This window comes from Chiloscyllium punctatum, chromosome 8 (genome assembly GCF_047496795.1).
Source record: "Chiloscyllium punctatum isolate Juve2018m chromosome 8, sChiPun1.3, whole genome shotgun sequence".
NCBI classification, from domain to species: Eukaryota; Metazoa; Chordata; class Chondrichthyes; order Orectolobiformes; family Hemiscylliidae; genus Chiloscyllium; species Chiloscyllium punctatum.
In genome coordinates this window covers 7,343,735-7,366,560 of record NC_092746.1, presented here as the reverse complement: position 1 = coordinate 7,366,560, position 22,826 = coordinate 7,343,735, and the positions used below count along the sequence as shown (strand labels likewise).

General features: G+C 37.3%; 1 protein-coding gene across 10 annotated transcripts in view; it reads left to right on the top strand.

The window, feature by feature from the left end:
• The window catches only part of LOC140480360 (apoptosis regulator Bcl-2-like), a 274,492-nt gene that overhangs the window by 27,641 nt on the left and 224,025 nt on the right, over positions 1–22,826 (top strand). The window contains exon 4 of one of the 10 annotated variants that reach the window (XR_011961280.1): positions 394–686. The exons of 8 other annotated variants lie outside the window; for them this stretch is intronic. Coding sequence is in view for 1 of the 2 variants with exons in the window: in XM_072575127.1 (XP_072431228.1) it covers positions 394–402 (9 nt within the window). In the remaining variant the exon portion in view is untranslated. Of the gene's footprint in view, positions 1–393; positions 687–22,826 lie in introns of those variants that run through there. One more of the 10 variants, XM_072575127.1, reaches the window with a different exon arrangement.

Sequence of the window (22,826 nt, the reverse complement as noted above, 5' to 3'; positions counted from 1 at the left end):
AGTGAGAAAAAAGTGAATTTTGAGATGTAGTAGAGGTAGATTTTGAAAGACTGGGAGATTTTGTGTCACAGCATTGAGTGATGTAAGCACTTTTTTCTCATAAGATAATCTTTGTCTAGATATCTGATGATCCATGTGTAATTTCTTATTGTACTAACTGTTGTATAAGCTAATGATTCTGAAGAGAATAATGTTAATGTCACATAGGCTGCACCCATCTTCCTGATATCACATACATGGAAATAAGGAATTCTGCTGTAACTTTTAGAATGAGCAGATGTAACTGTCCTAGCTCCCTAATGTCCTCGTAGTTATGCCCGGCCAAATCTAGTTGTATTTATTATTGTTATTGCAATAAATCATTTTTATCAAAGAACGATGTCTGTTTTGTAGGTACTCTAGGGTGATGATCCCTCTCTAATTAATCACTACATAGACCTGCAACACATCAAGAGTACTGGAAGACTCAAGGCAGTGAAGTACCTCAAGCAACTCTTGCCTAGCAGCGTAAAGTGCTAGCACCTGTCATCTGGGAAAATACTATACTGACTCTAATTTGCTAGTTAGTTAAAGTATAATTTATGTTGATTCTGATTTGTATTAAAGTAAAACTTGGGGAAAAAAGTATAACCTTGTGAGAATCTGTATAGGGTATAAGCAGGCAGGGAAAGGGTTAAGTTCTGAGTTTTGTAAAACAAGGGGTTCAGCTGAGCATGACTCAGATCAGAGAAGAACTTCCAGTTAACAATGGGGTGCTGGAGGCAAGGCTAATTGGTTAACAAGGTGGAAAAGCATTTATTATGTAGGGTCATTTAACAATATTGGAAGCATTCAGTATGCAAGGTCAGCTAACAAGGGGAAATGTATCCATTGTATGAATCCAATTAACAAGGTTAAAAACATTGTATAACAGTAAAGGGCTTGGACTCTGTTATTGTTACTCATTGATTGTAATGGTCACCTAATTAATATGTATGTTGCCTTATCTGGATGATCTTCTCTGTAAAATGACTATATAGTTCATTTAGAAACTGGTACTCCAGAGAAGACCATGAACTCTGTGTGTACATGGGCAATCGTTCTCTCTCCCTCCCAGGGTCTGGAATAAAGATGGAGGTAAAACTATACTGTGTCTCTGAGTGTTTTGCTTCAACTGAGGTGGGGAGTGGGCGATCCTGCCAACTACGCCAATATTGTTGCCAAAATTAATTGGGTGACCATTACAATCGAGCATCATAGCAGAGACCAAGCCCTTTACTGTTATATAATGAATGTTCTTAACCTTGTTAACTAGATTCATATAATGGATGCGTTTCCCCTTGTTAGCTGACCTTGCATACTGAATGCTTCCAATATTGTTAAATGGCTGTACATAATGAATTCTTTTCCATCTTGTTAACCCATTACCCTTACCTTCAGCACCCCATTGTTAACTATAAATTCTTATCTGATCTGAGTCATGCTCAGCTGAATCCCTTGTTTCATGAAACTCAGAACTTAACTCTTTCCCTGCCTGCTTATACGCTATACATATTTTCATTTATTGGTAAACGTTTCATTTTGAGATGGTTTGATAATTGGTTATTTTGGTTTACAACACGATCATAACTGTCTTAATGTGCAGACAGAATCTTTTCTCATCATACTTGTTCATGCAGGAACTTTTGGATCCCCTCTGCTCACTGCCCCCTCATCCCTTCAACAGTACATTAAAACACAACCATGAATTACATTAGCAAGTGACATATTGGCCAAATCGGCCTGTGAACGTCTGGAACCAGTATTCATCATCGAGTCAGGAGTGATTGAAGTAGAGAGGAGTTCATTCCACCATTCAATTTTCTTTTGGAAATCAGTCATCATCTCTGTTTCCGTCAACCTGCTAGGCAGCAAGTTCCAAATTGTTGTTGCTCGCAGTGTTAGCTTCAGCATTTCTTTCCTAAAATCTTAAATCTGTGTTTCCTTATTTCTTATACCAGCACCTAGTTAAAGAAAAATATTTTTTCCACTTCCTTTACTGAATGTGTTATAATCTTGTGTACTTCTATCCAATCTCCCTTTTAATCTCTCCTACTCCAAGGTGTACAGTTTTTTCCAAGCTAACTTCGTTGCTAAAATACCTGCTTTCTTGAGCATACAGATAAATCTCTTCTGTACTCTCCAAAGGAGTCTCACATCTTTCCCAAAATGCAACCACATTCGGCACAATACTCAAGGTGTGGCCTAACCAAAGTTTCATACAAGATAAAATAACTTCCATACTTTTTTTGCCTACATTTATGAAACTTAACATATACATTGCTAACTGTTCTCTCGAAAGCTCTTTCAAAGATCAATGCATACGCAATTTGAGATCCCTCTGTCCTTACCCACATTTCAGAACTATGCAATTACTTCCAATATATCTGCCAGTTTTACAAACAGTATTTTAAGTGGTAGAATTTAAAGCTTCCATAATTGTAAGCATTGGGTGCTGGATGGGAGCCCCGTACAGGAGTGGGACTATGCAATAATCCACTCCTGGATAATGAATAATTTGGACAAAACCAATGTCCAAGTATATTTCTGCAAAATATTTCTAAACATTTCTCCCCTTGCTCTCATCATAGTTATGTAAAGCTTGAAACACAAAAAGCAGTGAGTTTGACTCATTGTGTCTTGGTTGGGTTTTCAACAGACCTACTCAATTTTGTCCCACATGCCAGAATTTTCCTGTTACCCTGCACATTTAATACTCAAATACGTATCTCATTGCCTTTTCATAATTCTAATGGAATTTGATTCTGTCACTCTTTTAAATGATATACGCTGGACCATAAGGTGCAAGCATTTCTCCTGTTTCCCCCTTTTTTTTTTCTTTGTCATGTTATTTACTTAAATTTGCACTCCGTCTACAGCACAGAAATGGACCATTTGGCCCAACTAGTCCATGCTGTCATTCATGCCTGCCTTGAACCCTCATCCCACCTCTTCGCACTTCACCTTACCCAAACAATCTAGCCTTTCAATTCATTTCTCCCTCCTAATACTTATCTAGCTTCTCTGAAATGGATTTGTGTATTCACTTCAGTTACCCCTTGTAGTGATTTGAATAAAAGCATTTCTCTTGAATTCTCTATTAGATTTATTAGTGATTGACTGACTTGTACTTGAATATCGTACATTCGGGGATACTCTCACAATGGGAATATCTTCTGTGTCTACTCTATTGAACCCTTTCCATAATCTTAAGGACTGCTATCAAGTCGGCCTCAACACTTACACAGAGAATACTCAGCCAGGTCAGGATGAATATAACCCCTCCATTCTGATATCATTCCTGGAAATGCTTGAAGCCCCCATTAAATCTGTGGTAGCTGGTTATTGACTCACTTTGCAGGGAAAACAGTTTCTTCCTCCTTACTCTGTCAAAAGCCCTCCATTTTAAACAGTTCTGTCAAATCTCACCAATTGCCTCTGCTGTAAGGCAAGTAAACTCAGCTTCCTCAATCACTTCACATAACTGAACCCTCTTATCCTTGTATCATCCAGGTATACCTTCTGAAAAGCCTTGACATTTTCCTAAAGATAGCTGTGCAGAATTGTGTGCAATACTGCAGCTGAGGTCCAACCAGTGATTTGTAAGGCTGTATCACGACTTTGTATATAGAGTTACAGACTAAATACATAACAAAGACAAATTTCCCATAGTTTGTGCATGTAGGTTTGCTCGCTGAGCTGAAAGATTCATTTTCAGACGTTTCATCATCAAACTAAGTAACCTCGCCAGTGAGCTTCCGGATGAAGCAGTGGTGGCATGGCCTGCTTTCTATTTAGTGTTTAGGTTTCCTTTGGTTGGTGATGTCATTTCCTCTGCAAAAAACCCCAACCAAGCAGCCAAAATACACCCAGAGACCCTAGTCACTCTCCTCTACATCAAAGACAACTTTGAAATGACTGCCAGACTACTCCGACCTCTTGGCATCATAGTAGCCCACAAACCCACCAACACACTAAAACAGCAGCTAATGAACATACAAAAGACCCTATACAGCCAACAAGCAAAATGAACATCATTTACAAAATAACTTGCAAGAACTGTAACAAACACAACATTGGACAAACAGGTAGAAAACTAGTCACTAGGATACATGAATATTAACTAGTCACAAAAAGACATGACCCACTATCACTTGTGTTCTTACGTACAGATGAGGAAGGAGACCACATTGACTAGGACAACACACCCATCCTTGAACAAGCCAAACGGAGACACGCATGAGAATTCCTAGAAGCATGGCATTCCAACCGGAACTCTATCAACAAACACATTGACATGGATCCCATTTACCACCCCTAAGAAAAAGAACAGGAAATGACATCACCAACCCAAGGAAACCTAAACACATAAATAAAAAGCAGGCCATGCAGCCAGTGCTTCACCCGGAGGCTCACTGATGATGTTTCCTAGTATGGTGACAAAATGCCTGAAAATGAACCTTTTAGCTCAGTGAACAAACCTACATCCAGAATCTCAACCTGAGCTGCAAATCTTCTCAAAACCCGCTCCCATAGAGTTTATTATTTGAATACATACACCTGGGCCAATCTGCTGTTGTGCTGCTTCTCAAAATACTACCATTTAGATAATGGGGTTTCTATGTTGATTTTTCTAAAGTGTGTCACTTGATATCTATCTACAATAAATTTCATCTGCCAGGCATCTGCTTACTTCATAAGTCCACTAATTTCCTGTGCATTACTTACTGTGTTGTCAAGCTTTATATCATACACAAATTTTGAATTGTACTCCTGAAGTCCAGGTCATTTTATATATAACCAGAAAAGCTAATTTTCTAACATTGACCTTTAGCAGACCCTGCTAGATACTTTGGTCCAGTCAGGAAAACTACTAGTTTCTGTTTTCTATCTCCATTGCAAATTATGAACTTCAGTTACCTTTGTACCCGAGTTATCAAAGTCCCTTTATTACCATGGACTTCAACATTCCAAAAGTCTCTTATATGTTACCTTATCAATTGTCTTGGTAAACCCTTATATACATCATCTACTGTTGCAAAAGCAAAGCACTGTGATTGTTGAAATTTTTTAAAAATGCTGGAGAAACACAACAGGTTTGGCAGCATATGTAGAGAGAGAAACAGTTAATGTTTTGAGTCCAATAGGGCTCCTCTTTGGAACTGACCACTGTCATTCTTATTGGTTATCCCTTGATTTGAAGTTGATGTTCAGGCTCTGCTGCGGGTCTCCTTGTGATTTGAATGTGCTCGTTTTCGGATTTTTGGCATCTGGGCAGGCCATCCCATGAAGTAGTTGACTTAAAGTCCTGGATCTGTCTCTTTCTTGCCTTCTCTGCTGCTGTTCTGTCTCATCATGCAGATGTTTGGACAGAAACATGATGTACAAATTGTTGTCATTTTGCCTTTTGTCATTTTCATCATTGGTAGCAAGTTCTTCCCAGTCATTCATATCAAGACTGCAACCCTTCAAAGGATGGTATCAGAATCTTTGTAGCTTTTCATTGACCTCCCCTGGAATGTAGATCTTGACAGAGTGAGATAACAAGACCTGGCAGGGGAAATGCTTTTAGTCGTAGTATTCATTCCATCATAGCTGTTTTTACAGGAGCTATGCCTGAGTACGTCTGGAGCTTATTTCAAGAGGTCTACTGTACTGGCTTATTCAAAGAAATCTTAGTAACAATTTTGAATTGATGACTCTTTGTCAAAAGAAACTAGTTTTTCTTAAATGCATTATCAGAACCATTCATAATGGAAAAATATGTCAAATTGTCATGTAGCCCACACTTAACCTGATGCCTAGGTCAATTTCCACTGTGATTGGAAAGCAGCAAATTGTAAGATAATTTAACACTGAAGGAATATTTAATTAATTCCACCCATAGTCTATTGGCATATAATTAGGATAATGATTTGAACCATAGAAATATTCTATTGTACAGAAATAACCTGTTACATAGTGTGTTGCATTCACCAGTAAAGAAACTGAGATTGTCACATAAGTCAACCAGAAAGCCCAGTTGAATCCAGAAGTACTGGTTGAAAAAGTAATGGTGAAGTTGAGATTCTGAACCAGTCAAAGGTATGAGGCACTTCTCTCTGACTTTTCAGATTCTTGCCAAAACTTTACCACAAGACAACCATCAAACTTTGATTACCTTCATCTGTCCTTTCAGTTGAAAGCACTCTCGTTTTGAAAAAGCGTCCTGTGGTTTCTGCTTGAGGGCAGGATGTTTGGTCTCCAAGTGGCATTTAATTTGTTTGGTTTCATGTTATCCTGAGAAAGAAATTCAGTACAAACAACCGATTATTGTTTGATAACAATTTTCATATGTTAGAAAAAGTGCATCCCAAGTCTAAGTAAGAAGGAAAAACTTCTTATCTTTCTTTTGCTTAGCTTTACTTTTCCTTCCTTTTTATTTAGTTGTCCCTTCTCAATTTTATACGTCAAAGAAAGACTCAATTTCTTCACAAAATTGACCCCAGGCCTTAATTTTAACAATGCTATGGGATTAGTGTCAGAGAAGATCAGTGTTCGTCAAAATAATACAATATATTATTCTAGCAAGGTGGAAAAATGCCTCTTTTACAATACTGTACCTAATCATAAAGTAACCATCACAAGATAGATTACACTTTTGATAATTGCTTACGCATTTCAGGTTCCAGGTCAATTATGATTTTTTTAATGCCTCACTTTCTTAAATTATTGTTTGCCAGGCCTCATTATTATATAAATCAAATGCAACATTTTTCCAACAATACAATTTTATAGTGGGTTAAGAAAGCATAAATTTACTTCAGCCATGCATGTATGTTGAAATGAAAAAGGACTGCAAATTGTTCTTGGGACTCATTATAATTTTACAGCTTCTGTGAAGCTTACCCAGAGATTGCTTTTTCTAAACAAATGGACAATATTGTGGTCAGTGTCTGGTATGTTGTTTTAGTGCAAGGAGTGTACTGTTGCTTCTTAACTTGAAGGGTCACAACATAAAACAAAAATAATTTTACCAGTTGGTAAATTAGGTGATGTCATCTTATGTCAGGTTTTAAATAAAAAGATCAATCAATTAGGTTTCTTTTAATGAAGACAATCACTTCTCTAAACAAGTTATCAAGGAAGCTGCAATAATTGGTTAACATATGCTGTTGATAATGTGGAATTATTAATGCCTATCCCTCTAAATAGCCAATATTTGTCTCATTCATGAACGTGTGCGTGTGTGTGCGCGCGCACACGCACACACACACTTCTTAAAAAACAAACAAAATTAAAATGGTCTCTGCTGAGGTTCACATAAAAAGTAGAGAAATATATACACTTTCTGACCGTTAGGGTTAAGCTTTAAGGTCAAAAAGAAATGGTGTTGATGTTTCAAAGTCTTTTGTGCTGATATTTTGGTGTATGTGGTCAATTCAGTAATTGCACAGGGTTGTTGCTGCAGTCTTAGCACACACAGCTTGCTCAGGAAGTGCAATTTTGAGAAGTTTCTTCAAATGCCATCCTAGAAGAATGAATATGTTTTGTCCTGTGCTCCACAAGATGATTTTTTTTCTCAGAAATAAGACAGACAGTCCATCCTCTCAAGTTTCTTGTCCCTCAACTAATTCTAGATGTCGCAGTCACATTTCAAACAACCCCAGCTGAAGCAGTTACTGCCAATCTTGTGATTTCTAATAAGTTATTTTTATGTTAATTAAAAGTTTCCAATGTCACCGTGATCTTTCAATGATCTGTTTTAAAGAAATCACTCCACGTATTTCTGTATAACTTTTGACTTTTTAAAAAAAATCTGTCAAAACTTAAGTCCTCCACCAATATTAAATGCGAAGCAAATTTGCAACATTTGCTATATATTTTATGGGAGCAACAAAACTGAAGAAGAATGTAAGTCAGTTATCTTGATTATAATTGAAATTTTGTAAGTTCTAGCTTGGGTAAGTGAATAGATTAAATAGAGTAGACTCATTCAATAATACAGCACAAAAAGAAGTAATTCAGCCCAATGCATTAATGTAACTCTCTCTTTCTAAGAGCAATTTATTAGCCCTCCTACCCAGCCCTGAAGTGTTTTCTTCAAATGTGTTTCCAATTTTCTGAACAACTGCTCTGCCCTCATGACCTTTTAAAGATTTTGGCTACAATCCAGACTGTAAAAGTAAATAAATGCAAATATTACCCTGAGTTTCCACAAGATAGGCTTTATTACCGAATGCATTCGTTGTCTATCACGTGGTTGACTTCTGTTTTTCATAAATATAAATTTCTTCATTATTCTTGTGTATGAGTTGTACACAGCTGTTTATGCATCATGCTTCAATTGTTACCATGTCTGTAACCTTTTAAATTCATGTGGCTGTTAAAATAGCTATTTAAAATAAAACTCATTAATAACTTTAATCATGGGTTAGTATCATGTGTTCTTTTACCCTGGTATTTGTTCCAAGTATGAGCCAAACTTGTCATTTCCAGTGGAACCTCCTAATTGGCAGACATCTTAGAAATTAGAGAATTAAACATATATTGCATATCAATGAAATGCTGCTTTCTTATAGCACATAACTTCTGATTTGGATTGATTGGTAAACTGTTATCGCATTTTTTTTCAGTAAGTATTTTTGACTTAGCTGCTTGTATCATTGTAAGATTATTGCCATTTTCATATCTTTGAACTGCATATGCATTTCACTTGTTTTGTGGAACTGCTTTCTATGTATATTGTTATACTTTAGATAAATAAACTGAGGGCAATGTGATTACCTTCCATTCTCTATGAATGGAGGTAACACTAGCTGCTCCTGAACTTACTCGCCTTGATTATATTTGTTGCAGATTAGATTTGCTTGTGAGGAAATTTCAAAAAGATCAATGTACCCAGTAATTTCATAGGACAGCATGGTCAGGGCACTACCTAATCTTTCCCAATAGAATTTACCAGGAGGCTTCCCACGAACCTAATGTTGTCATGTCAGTTTAATTGCAATGAGAGAGAGAGGAAATGATTGGAACAGGATCAAATACTGATCAAACTGACCTTAATTGAGCATGATACCAACTAAGATAATGTCATTGTGGTGTTGCTGTATCTTATTGAAGGATTGGAAGTGATTTCATGTGTGCATTGCAAACATTGTATGTGGATATATATCACGTCTGAGTTAGCGGAAAGATGTTGCTTAAGCAGCAAGCGGGTGTAATTCAAACCAGGGAATTTTTAAACTTGTTTGTTCTTGCAGAGTAGATCAAGAATGGGAAAGCACACATAAGCCATGCGTGTTACAAATCACCAGAGTAGGCACTTTTACAGCTGACTTTTGCTGTGAACATTCACACCCTGTGGAGTAGTTATTGGCATTTCTTACATTTTCATTCTTTGATAATACATAATGATGTGTAATCCTCCTACCATGGTGAAAGCTAAATTGTTTTTTGAAAAGGTCATGGGTGTAAATCTTCCTGAGCACCATCCTGTAGCATGGACTGTTTTCTTTTGGGTGGCCTTGTCTCTAATTTTATTTGTGAGATAGCACAGTATTTTCATTGCTTATTTAAGTGTTATTTAGTGTCATGAAAGTGCAATTGTGTACACAGTCCAATATTATACTTCGGTTGTGAGAAGTCTAACAACTTGATGTTTGGCCTGTACAGGATTTTGAGCTTTATAGCATTATAGAGGGTTACTGCAAGAATGCATAGTTACTGTGTCAAAACCATATATTTATCGTTCTCAGGATATGGGTGCTACTGCTAGGCCACTTGTGAAAGTAGTTAAGAGACAAGCATGTGGCCATTAAGGATGAAATAGGTCTACAATTCACGTTTATGTGGTTGTTTCAAAAACAAAGTAGATGGGGAGAAAATAATTTCTGAAACAGACATTTTTGTTCTGGTATGACAAAAATATATAAATTATACAGCCACACAATTATTGTACAAAACAATCTTGTTTAGACAATAAACATGATCAGAAAGCTTTGATTTCCTCTCAACCTTACTTCAAGAAATGCAGTTCACAGACTCCCAGGCTCCTGTGTCTTACATTGATGAACTGCAGTTTAACTCAAGTCAGAAGCACCTCTATGGTTCCCCCACACTCCATCTCACCTCCCACAGTTACGTGATCCATTTAGCTGCTTTGATCATTAAATAAAAGTACGATCATAAAGCTTTTATAAGGTATTATTTGAATTTTAAAATTTTCTTTTTTTAAAAACAAGCTGAACTTTCAAAACTAAAAGCATGAAAAACACCCAGTAAGCATATATGATTGAAATGTACTTATTGCATTTATCACTTCTACTTATAAATGTAAAGGCTTAAGTTCAAATAATTTGTCTAGGGCGATTCTCTCATGATCAGAGGCCTGTTTTTAAAGAAATGCAAATGGATGTTAGGAGAGATAAAAGAAGCAGCAACTTGAAGGGCAGCTAAAGCAATTACAAAAGGTTATTCATTATTTAACTGTAATTAAGTAAGGACCTCACACTGTAGAGGGTCAGCCAAGCCCGTAGCAATCAGAAGCATCTACCTCTTTCACCAGGACAGGTGATCCAGATGGGAATGTGACTATAAGCCCATGAATATTACAGAGCTTGAAATCCCACTCTTCTCAACATTGACAGCACTGGCTAGTAATAGGTTTAATAATTGGTTAAATGCTGCTGGAATGCAAAACCCCGAGAACTCTGAGGATCTTAACAATTGCGTAAGCAAATTTGCTGAGGCAGTACGGGTAAGCTTGGATTCACACCTGGAAAAACAGACCTAGAAGGAACAAGATTCCTGGAGTCATGTTTTTCAAGGTGTTCTAGCAGTGTTATGCACATTACGTGAAATAGTTTTCAATGGGGGGGGGGGGGGGTGAATGAAAAGCCTGGCTCTGCTCATAATGGGAACTTTCATGGCTTGAAAAAATTCATTGCCAAGTTTGATCCAACTTTTCTTGCCAGTTCTTAAAACATTATTGAAGCAGTGGATCAGAGCAGCCTTCAAATTCATCCAAAACAATATTTGATTAAATCAACCACCTTGTGGCTGAAAAGGTATCTTGGATAGCTAAAGAAAAGCAGGGTACTTCAGTTTGTTCACCCTACAACAGATCTTTTATGTATTCATCAACCAAATAATACACTGTAAACTATGTATTATCCAATGATAATATTCTCATTGAATACTTTCTGACTTTCCTTGACTCAAAAGCATATTGATTGCAAAGCTGATTTTGGAAAATGCAGTGGAGAGTCGTATGATAATGTATTTAGCATGGCAGGAAATTATAATGCACACAGCAAAATTAACTATCTAAGATATGTTCCCTGTGCTGAATATTCATTGATTCTTTGTTGGCTATGCTGCAGTTGATTACTGCCTTGATGCAGTAATTGTTTTGTTGTTCAATAACTATACTTTTTTTTCACTGCCTTTACAAAATGTGGACAGTTTTCTATTTTCACTGGGTTCTGAGTCCCACTATATCAAAACATCTCTCTAACACTGAGTGGAAAGCACGTGCAAAGGCTACTTTAGCCTTAGCTGAGAGTTATGGTTCAATTATTGCTTCTCTTGCTCATCTTCGCACTCACTACAATGAATAAGGAGAGAATTCTGCTTTCTGCAGAGAAATTTGAGGAATTTGTACTTGGGTTCATGTTACAAATTTGGAATTGTTCATTAGATCAGTTCCACAAAGCACTCCAGGTTCCATAGGATGTGGCAAAAGCATTGACTAGATGTGCAACATTTTGCACGTAACACTCCTGCTTTTTGAAAGAACCTGAAAATGCAAAGGAAAAGAAAACTGATGTAGACTACAAATATGTGAATAAAAGGCAGAGTATGAGAAAAAATGCCCAATGATGGGGAGCCTTATGCTGATGAAACACTTTCACCAAGAAAGAAGTTTCGGGTGAAATCTTTTATTCCTGTGATAGATGTGTTTGAAGCGAGATTGAAGAAAAGAAAAATCAAATAAGAAAATGTTGCAAGTTATTGTTCATGTTTTGGTTGATTTTGAGAATCAACTATATGAAATTGTAAAGCTTCTGATAAGATTATTCTGACAATGTTGATGTTCACCTTATTGGGAGAAATAAATCACTTCCAAGCTTACATCAATGAAAACTGTTCAAACAAAGGACATTTATCCCACAAGGACTTGTTATCAAATTGTTAGCCAAATAAGATTCAACTGGTTTTCCCTGATATAGAAGCGATGTTACATCTGTTTTTGAGTAGCAGCTCTAATGATAACCACGTGCGACATTTTTCATGAAAAATGAAGTGCCGACAATGTTGTAAAGAAATTATCTGCAGTAAGCATAGAGTGATAAACTTTGCAGTTTATCATTCAAGAACATTATCAGTGAACTTGCAGTCTGAAATTTATGAAAGAATACATTTTAAATTTTATGCAGCCTTGTCTTCCTCCTTTCATTTAGTAAGTTCTGATCAGTGAAACTATTCTTGAGTTGTTATGCATTAAAAATTTTCAGTTATGTCAATCAAGAAATAACGAAATATTTTATTTGAAAGTATTCCATAATGCAAGTAGACTTATTGCATGCTATGTTTTAGTTAGATTTTGTGTTATTCACCTTCACATTTGCATATATGCAAAAAGAAGGCATTGCTATTTTCAGATTTGTTGTTGCTGTTAGCATTACCAAGACAATGTTTGATTCTACCAGGGCTCCTAAACTTGACCTAATATGTCTCCGCATGTTGTAATCCACCCTCTGTTTTTGTCAGGTTTCATTCCTTAAGGGACAGTAATGAACCAGTTGGGTTTTTGCAGCATGCTTGCAACTGATAACAGATTTTTAAAATTAACTTCAAATTCTCAGTTGCTATATTGGGATTTAAATTTATGTTCTCTGGGTCATTAGTCCAATCTGAGTCAATGTTTTGTCTGCTTAAGTATGTCGTCCATTTTTGGCAAAACTTTCCCAGCTAAGGAGATTGAAATGGAATAATTTTCAGCATTAAAGCATTGGAATGCATGAACTTCTATTGGAAACAGAGCTGTAGTCTCAATCATGGGGATATTTGTGGCATAAAAAGTGAGAATGTGATTTAATAAGCATGCATTCTTTTTAAGACCACGTATTTCATAAGTCAATGAAAATGATATCTCTTGAAAATCTGAACAATTTTTTGCTTACTTTTGAGTTTGCAGATGTCAGTTGGGTCCGCAAGTTAAAAAATATTATCAAATTACTTGGAAAATATTCACAGATACTTTAAATTTAGAAAAAAGTTTATTAACTGAAACTGTAACAATACTTGGTTGTGCATCAATTCCCAAAGTAGTTGAGAATGAAAATGCTTGTTTCACTTTATTTTTTAATCTTTGACTTCAGCCTCATTATTATGTAAGCAATAGGTGTGAATATGTAATTGTGCTAATCTTTGGCCTTTAAAGGGCTACCCATGTATATCTTTTTAGATGACTTGGATTTCCCATTTAAGATTATTTTCTTGTCTACCAATTCCAAAAAATGTCTGTCTTGGTGTTATAAAAATATGGGGACTCTTGTATGCATCAGGTGAGTGAGCTGGTCTCTCAAATTATTAGCATTGTTTGGTGACTCAGTTTTTTTTTTCTTTTAATCCCTCTTACAATGTACCCTCTAAACTGTGCAGTCATTACGTGGGCCATTTGCAAACATGTTACTTTATGAAAGCATGAATGTGCAGTAGTGCAAACAAAGATTAAGGGTACTGTGTAGACACTTAAATGAAATGGTTGTGTACTACAGAAATAAAGGGGTACCTTACTAGGCTTCTCTCTCTGCCATCTCTCTATCACACCCACATGTGCGCACACACCCACACGCAATGTACCCTGGCCCAAGCATATTTCTGATTTGAAGGGCTGCTGGAACATTATCAGTACCAGTACATTTAGTGAATAAATGAAATCTGAAAGTACAATCCCTCTGTTGGAAATGGTCTTGAACCATTTGTATTCATGAATTGGAAAACCAGGCCATAATTACACACAAATTGTTGTATGAACTTTAAAGTATATGATAGAAATTTGGTTGTATTGTCTGCTTTGGTATGTAACTTTAAGCATAGCTGTAATTAAAATATAAAGGACAATAAATAGTGTCATGGACAAATTTGGCAAATTCTTTCCAGATGCGTAGTTGTCCTTTTAATACCCATAGAATTGGGTGTGTGATTTATGTGAAAATTGTTCTATAAGACAATGAATTTGGTCTGAAACAATGATCCATAGTAATACTGTTTTTATAAAAAAAAATTGCCGTGGGTCAAATATTCAACTTAGTTCCAAGTTGTAGCACATTGCCAAGAATCCAAGGACATTCTGATCTGATTCTGAAGTTTGTTTTTAAAAAGCTATTTTGAATCCACTTCATCCAACAAATAAGTAAGTCTCTGTCGTGGACTTGCTGCTTCATTGGATATCTTAAGCAGAAAAGGTAAAGCAAGTACCTTTTCTTTCTCCCCACCTCCCCCCCCCCCCCACCCTCGCCTTCCCAGCATGCCATTCCATTCGATGCTATTCCACCATTGCTCTGTCCAAAAGTAAGCTGTTGATTCATTGATATATCCTGAGCTGCTTTACATTGCAGCTCTGGTGGTGGTGGGCTTGCATGGCTCTCCATGATTCGAGGCAGATCACAAAAACTACCTCAGTTGGGACAGAAATTGAGCTTGCACCATTAGTGCTATTCTGAGCCACATGCTAGCATCTCGTCAAACAAACATCATTCAAATAATTGCATCGACTGGGAAAGACATGCAACAAAACTGTAGTTTCACAGCTGCTCCCCTGGATCTGGTGTACTGATCTGAGGTAATCAATCACAGTTGTAACCTTATTCTTTGACTGGAAACATCCAAGAATATCTTGTCTGTTTGGTTTTATATGATTGATTGCAGTATGTGTAAAGAACTTGTGGAATGGCAAAATTTCGAGTGAAGGGTCACTAAACCCAAAATTCCTGATTTTTGTGGAGGCATTGCAAAAAAAAACACAAGGAATATATTGTCCATGAAGTTATCCCATGGTGAGTTGCTTTTCATTCAAAGGATGTGGGCATCACTGGCTAGGCCAGCATTCTTTGCCCTTCCATAATTGTCCAGAGGGCAGTTACGAGTCAGTCACATCGCTGTGGGTCCAGAGTCACATGAAGGCTAGACCAGGTAAGGATGGCAGTTTCCTTCCCTAAAGGACATTAGTGAATCAGATGGGTTTTGTTCCCTGACACATGACAATGGTTTCATGATCATCATTAGACTTTTAATTCCAGATTTTTCATTGAATTCAAATCCCACCATCTGCCATGGCAGAATTTGAACCCAGGTCCCCAGAATTTTATTTTGTCCTCTGGATTCATAATCTAATGTTAATCCTACTAGGCCATCGCCTCCTGAACAAGAGAGGAAAAAACTGAACCAGATTATAATCTATTCCATTAGATTTCCATAAATGTGTTTGTACGTTACAGATTTAATGATGTTTCTTCCCCAGCTATGTGTTTGCAGAAGTGAGTGTGAAACAGGTAATGCTCATTCCAGTAATGTCAGCTGTCACAGTTTAATCCTGCTCCAAATCCTTTCCATTTTCCTCTCAAAGCGTGTCAGAGGCTGGGAATTCTGCAGCGAGTTACTAACTGCGTTACTCTCCAAATCCTGTCCACTATTCACATGTCATAAGTTCAGGATTGTGATGGAATATACTCCACTTTTGTGGATGTGTACAGCACCATCAATATTCAATGAACTAAATGCTGTCCAGGAACAAACTGCATGACGGTTTGAGCTACCATTCACCATCTTAAACAGTCACTCCCTGCAGCACTGGTGCGTAGTGGCAGCAGTGCCTACTATTTTGAAGATGTAGGGCAACAACTGACCAAGGTTTCTTCGACAGCACCTTCCAAACCCATAGCCAACAACACCTTGAAAAAGACAGTGCATGAGAACACCGCCACCTGCAATTACCCCTCCCAGCCACACATTACCCTGAATTGGAACTTTGTTACTATTGCTCATTGCTGGATCAAAGACCTATAACACCCTTCCTTATAGCACCCGTTTGCCTCTTTCTCAAATTGACTGTAATAGTTCAAAAAAGTGGCTCACTGCCAACTTCTCAAAGGGGTTTTAGATGGCCAACAAATGCGGAATTGCCAAAAATTGCCAAAATATCCTATGACAAAAAAGTTTCTTCATTATTTATTGGCAATGCTTGGCCTTGTGTAATAAAATTATAATTTAGCATGTGTTAGTTCATATTAAAATGTCTTATTGCTGAGATGCATTGTTGTCAGTAGGTCTTTCCAACCACGAGATAACATTAGGGGAATACTTTTTTTTGTCCTCATGATGGATTTTTTTGTCTCTTTCCACTTGCATTGAGGATGGGTAGAGTGCGAACTCCTTAAATGCTGCTGCAGCCCTTATCATAATGGTGGTTGATTTATCTTTTGGTATTTAGTTTTTTCAGAACTATGAATTGTACACATTGTTCTGAATTGAGAGAAGTATTAATCAAAATAATGTTTCCACTTGACCAGCTTATTGTGCTTTCTATCGAATTGGAGGTCACTAAAGAATTTGAACACTGTTCAACAATTGTATATGCCTTCGTTGCTTCATTAATTCCAAAGTTAAACAAAGACTGTTTAGAATGGAATCCTTCACAATAGGTTAAGCTGTCAGTTGAATTCAAAGACATGAACATTGTTATGGTTGCATCATTGCTAACACTAGAACTGCATGTGTGCCCCCATCATCATCCAACCTGCCATTGTGTCCTTTTGTTTTCTCATGGCTTGGGCACCATTTGTGGCATCATTTATCTGAGATGTATTTTGCAGCATGTCTCATCGGGGTATTAATTGATATATTTGGTCATTTTCCTGACGCTGAGTAATAGGCAATGGAATAAAGCTCTTCCCACACAAAGTTATGCTTTTTAAGGAAATTTCAATACTGAAATCAATGACAAGGACTCAAAGGTGACAACGATACAGGCCTTTTGCATGACATGTGATCTTAAAAACAGACAGTTCCCTGATCTGAATGAGTCATGAAAATCTTGTCAATTTTGCAGAAGTTTGTATGATTTTGCTTCTTGTAGTAACTTTTAAACATTGCATTGAAGCTGAAAATGTCTTATGGCTCTCTAGTTTTCCTAATCAGGAATGGGCAGTGCTGAGAATATTTTAATTTATTTGTAAGTACTAACTTTCAAAGATTTTCCATTGTAGTTCCATTTTTGCTAAAATAAAGTTTTATTTTTCATCATTGCCATTTTCTAGCCTGTCAGTAACTTCGCTTAGAAGGTTGCATGACCAAAGAGCTCAGCTGTAAAAACTCATCCAAACCTTTTCATCTCATACTTTACAATTATCTGAAGAAAGGTCACTGGACTAGAGATGTTGACTCTGATTTCTGTCCAAATGCTGCCATACCTGCTGAGTTTTTCCAGCAATTTCTGTTTTTGTTTCCGATTTCTGGCATTTGCAGTTCTTTCGGTTTTCTGGCAATCAACCTCATTATCTTCCTGTCATAGTTGTATTTTTAAAAGAAATTACACTTCATTTTCTTTCATTGCAGATGTGTGTGTTTGTCTTTGTCTTTATTTTTGTTGTTTTGATGGTTAGTTTATATAAGTAGTTAATTTGAGTAGAGCTGGGATACATTTACAGGCGGCACAGTGGTTAGCACTGCTGCATCACAGTGCCAGAGACCCGGGTTCAAATCCCGCCTCTGGCAACTGTCTGAGTGGAGTTTGCACATTCTCCCAGTGTCTGCGTGGGTTTCCTCCCACAGTCTAAAGATGTGCAGGTCAGGTGCTAAATAGCCCATAGTGTTAGGTATAGGGGAATGGGTCCGGGTGAGTTACCCTTCGGAGGGTAGGTGTGGACTTGGGCTGAAGGGCCTGTTTCCACACTAAGTAAGTAATCTAATCTGTCTATCACATTGAAAAGTAATCCATCACCTCAATATCGATGAGCATGCTTCTTTTTCTAGCCGTTCCATATTGATTGATTTATGTTGGACAAAACACAACATCTCCAATAATATCTCATTCCATCAGAAATGCCAATCTGTGCTCCTGCTTTTCAGTTTATCAATAAAGGCCATTTGTGAGTTCTGTTCAGCCCCTCAGCTATCTGGCTAATTTCAGATACGACTGGATGGATGTGGGTTCTGAACTGTAGAAGTAATTTCTGTTTCAATAACATTATAATGCTACTTTCAATGGAAGTGATGTCTTGTTCCAAATGAAATTGCATTACTTACTCATATAGGTGGCTTGAAGGGTTACCCCTCTGCTAATGAGGTCTGAATTAGTAGATACAATCATGTGCTAATAGGGGTCATGGTTAAATAATCTTTGGAGGCAGTAAGTCACTTGCATCTCTGTTTACTTTCAAGTAGCACCTCTGATAGTGCTGTTCATTCAAAGTTAACTCGAAATATAAATGGTGTATTAAAGTTGCTTGCACACCCAAAGCTCATATTATGACCAATTTAGTGATGTGTATGCAAATAACTTGTCGTGATCCTTAAGGAATAAGTCAAGTTTATTCTTATTGAACTTGCTTTATGTTTTTCAACATGTGAATGTAAAGAATGCCCATAATTAAAAATACAAAACATAAAGGAGGAGTGACTAGAGAGCTACCTGTATCCCAAAGAACGAAATCACAAGTTATTGCTTTTAGGAGTAATAGGTGCAGTATAATTTTAAAAATCAGTGTTAATATGATGACATGGTGACAGGAAAGACTACACCCTGAATAATCTGTATAATGGAATTGTATGATACAGGTTTGTGTTCTGTAATTCTTCAACCAGTTTATCTACTTAAAATGGTCTTTATTATAATACCTCCCTTTGCTTCCCTCATGACAAATATCACAATTATGGATTTCTTCCTGGCTATGTTTAGGCTTATGATGTCTCCCCTTGCTATGCAGCAAGTGCCGAAACCTTAGAGAAACAAGTAAATATCACCTTTCTCTGTTTATGCCTGCCAACCCCAAAGCCTGTATGTTAAGATATGACATAATTGTCATGAATAGTGACTGAAGTGCCAGCAGATGTCAGTGGATCTTTTAACACTGAGCTTTTAACTTTTATGTTCTTGTGATCAGAGTTGTTACAAAATGTTTTGCCTTTTTTTCCAAGTCTTTGCTGTGCATTGTTCCTTTGCCTATGTTGGCATAACTCTGACACTTGGTTCTGCAAGTGGCATGTCGTTACGAGATCCAAACTAAATCCCTTATCATTCAGAAGGTTGAGTTTAAGTGCCACTTCAGGGCCTTGGAAACAAAATCTAGGCTGGCAATCCAGTGCACTTCAGTGCCTTTTGGGAGAGAGATTAGATTTAGATTTTGTCTGCCTCCTTGGGTGGATGTAAAATGGGTGTTTCCTGCATTGCCATATTTGCTGTACCTGAAAGTACTTCACATTTTGGTGCATTTTAATGTGTAATTGCTGTGAATTTAAGATGTTATGTGCAAACCCCACATTGGGAAAAGTTGGAGGCAGTGAGATCAAAGTGAGTGATTTGAAGTAGAGACTCTGGATGATTTAAATTTCTCAACTACTTATACTAGGATAGTGGGCAATATTTATTTTAATAATGGAAGTTCTGCTGTTTGCCTGATTGAAAGAATTCTATGCCCCATAAGAAGTGCATGTGCGAAATTACCTTGACTTGTAAGTTAGTTAGATTTACTTTTCTGGTGCTTTTTCTGATTTTTAAATACTTATTTTGTGCCAGTACTTCTATGATTTACTGGAATAATACTAGTGACGTTCATCTCTGCTTCTCTACGCGTGAATGAAACTGAAAATGCCACAAGTTTCTGTTTGATTAAACATTTTCCAAGGTTGTGATATTTTGTTACAAAGTGACTAATTAAAAGGAAAAGTCCCTCTTTTGGTGCCTCACTCTACAGTACAACGGTTTTACTTATCACCTTCAGATACTTAATTTAGTGCTCCGCTCAAAAAAAAGGGACCGATGTGAATATGGGGATTACCCAGAGCAACAGCATGAGGTTAAATGAACAAATGGCACTTGTGTAACGTCTTTTTTTTAATAAAAAACATTTCTGCAATTTTTTAGGTCAGTTGTTCAGGATCCCAAAATATGCCTATAGCACAGTCAAGGATTCACTATTTCACTGCAACTTTAAACTTATTGTATGTGAAGGTGGTGAGGTGGGGGGAGGAGAGAAAGTTTTTTATATATTTGTTTTCATGCTATACTGTACTGTATAGTGAAGTGCTTGTCAGTTTAAAGCTGCCGATTGTTCTTCAGTTGTCATCCAGACCTCACCTACATCACACAGGACCACACACAGACAGCAATAGATAAAAAATGACATTGGAAGCAGAGCCTGATATTTGGGAGGCAAATTAACAAAAGGGATATGAACTAGCCATGGAGCAGCTCAGCAGAGCAAGGAGCAGGAATGGAGTAGAAGCTGCTTGTAGAGTGGGGTAACAAAGCTCAATAACACTTGAAATGTAAGGCTACGATGAGAGCAGGAAGAGCAAAATTTTTTTTATTAAGGTGCCCTCTATTATGTTTGAAGATAGGGATTTCAATTTGTTGGTTAAATTGTACTGAGTAGCTTCACTAGAGTTGCAGTTACTTTAGAAGATCAGTGTTGAGCATCAGACCTGGCATGATGTTGTGATCCATGGCCATTGCTGGATTAAATGTACTCAACTGTTTCTTGAAATCATGTGGAAGAAGGCAAATTGGTTGAAGACAGTCTTCAAGTATGAAGAGCTCAAGAGGCGATCATCTACTCAGGACCTCAGGCTGACAATGGTTGTAAATGATTCGGTCTGTCATTTGCACTGATATGTTGGGCTATACCACCACTGAGGGTGGAGATGTTCATAGAGCATCTTCCTTTGGCTGTTTAATTGTTAGGTACAATTTGCAACTAAATGTAGCAGAACTGAAGAACTTTGAACTGAGAGCCCCTGTGGTGGGATTGCTTAGCTTTATCTGTAGCATGCAATATGTGTTGTTTTGTATGGTAGTGGGACTGTGTTGTAGCTTCTTGGGTTGGAGATTCATCTTTTGTATATCTGGTGCTGCTGGCATGTCTCCAACCCTCCTCGTCGAACCAGGTTTCGCCCATTGCTTGATAGTAACCAGAGTGAGGGTAATGTTGAACCATGAGGTTACAGATTATGGTGAAATCCAGTTTTGTTTATGCTCATGGCCCTCACTGCCTTATACATTCTCAGTTTTAAATTGTGAGATTTGTTTTGAATATATCTTGTTCAACAAGTTGGTAGTTCCAAAAAACTTGATGGTGGGTACCCTGAAAGTGAAGACAGAACTTGGTATCCACAAAGGTAATAAACCAATGCATCTGTTGGTAGATCAGTGACAATGAAGTTGAGGAGGTTTTCCCTCATTTATGTTCTCTGGCCACATACTACAGGCTGTATGTGGCAGATATATCCTTTAAGACTGTGTGTCAGGGCTGTCAATCCTATTGAGCCACTCTTAGGATCGAGATTAATATTACCCATTTATTGTCCATTCTGTGACTTGCTGCCCTCTTCCAAGTGATGTTGAATATGGTGGAGTACAGGTTCATAAATTGTAGAAGGCTTTCTCACCATATTGAGCAGGTCAGAAGATTGGACAGAATATAAAACATAGCAAATAACTACGAAAAGATTAATAAGGAAGGAAACATTTGGGTACAAGTGAATGTGAGACAAAAATATTTTTTTAAAAAGTTTGTTCAGACTCTGTTTTTAAACAAAAAAGTTAATAAGTGTTGGTCCTATTAAAAATTAGTCTGGGGAATTAGTAATAGGAAGATAGAAATGAGTTGAACAAATATTATGCATTAGTCTTCATGAAAGAAGGTACAAATAAAAAAAATCTGAGAAATAGTTGTAAATCATGTAAAGAGAGTGAGGGAAGCACAATTACTAGGGAAGTTATATACTGAGTAAATATTGGAACTGAGAATTGACAAGTCCCCAGGTCCTGATGGATGTCATCCTATGGTCTCAAAAGAAGTTTCCAGTGAGATAGTTGATGCGTTAGTTTCGATTTTTCACAACTCATTAGATTTAGGAAAAGTTCTTTAGCTGTGGAAATAGCTAATGTAATACCTTCATTCCAAAAGGGAAGGAGGCAGAAAGCAGGAAATTACAGAGCAGTTAGCTTAATGTCTATCATGGGGAGCTATTATAAAAGGAGTTATAGACAGAGGACTTGGAAAAGTTCAAGGTAATCCGGCAGAGCCAACGTAGTTTTTTCAAAGGGAAATTGTGGTTAGCTAATTTTATCAGAGTTCTTGGAAGAAGTTGCGTGGATAAAGGGGAACCAATGGATGTATTGTACTTAGATTTCTAGGAGGTAGTTGATAAGGTATCATATCACAGTTTATTGTGGAAAATAAAATCTCATGGGGTAGGGATTAATATATTGGCTTGGAGAGAAACGAGGTTTGCTAATGAAGCAGAGAATAGGAATACTTGAGTCTTGTAGGGTGGCATGGTGGCTCAGTGGTTAGCACTACTGCCTCACAGTACCATGGTCTCAGGTTCGTTACCAGCGTCGGGCGACTGTCTGTGTGGAGTTTGCACATTCTTCCCTTGTCTGCGTGGGTTTTCTCCGGTACTCTGGTTTCTTCCCACAGTCACAAAGATGTGCAGGTCAGGTGAACTGGCCATGCTAAATTGCCCATAGTGTTAGGTGCATTAATCAGAGGGAAATGGGTCTGGGTGGGTTTCTCTTCAGAGGGTCGGTGTGGACCTGT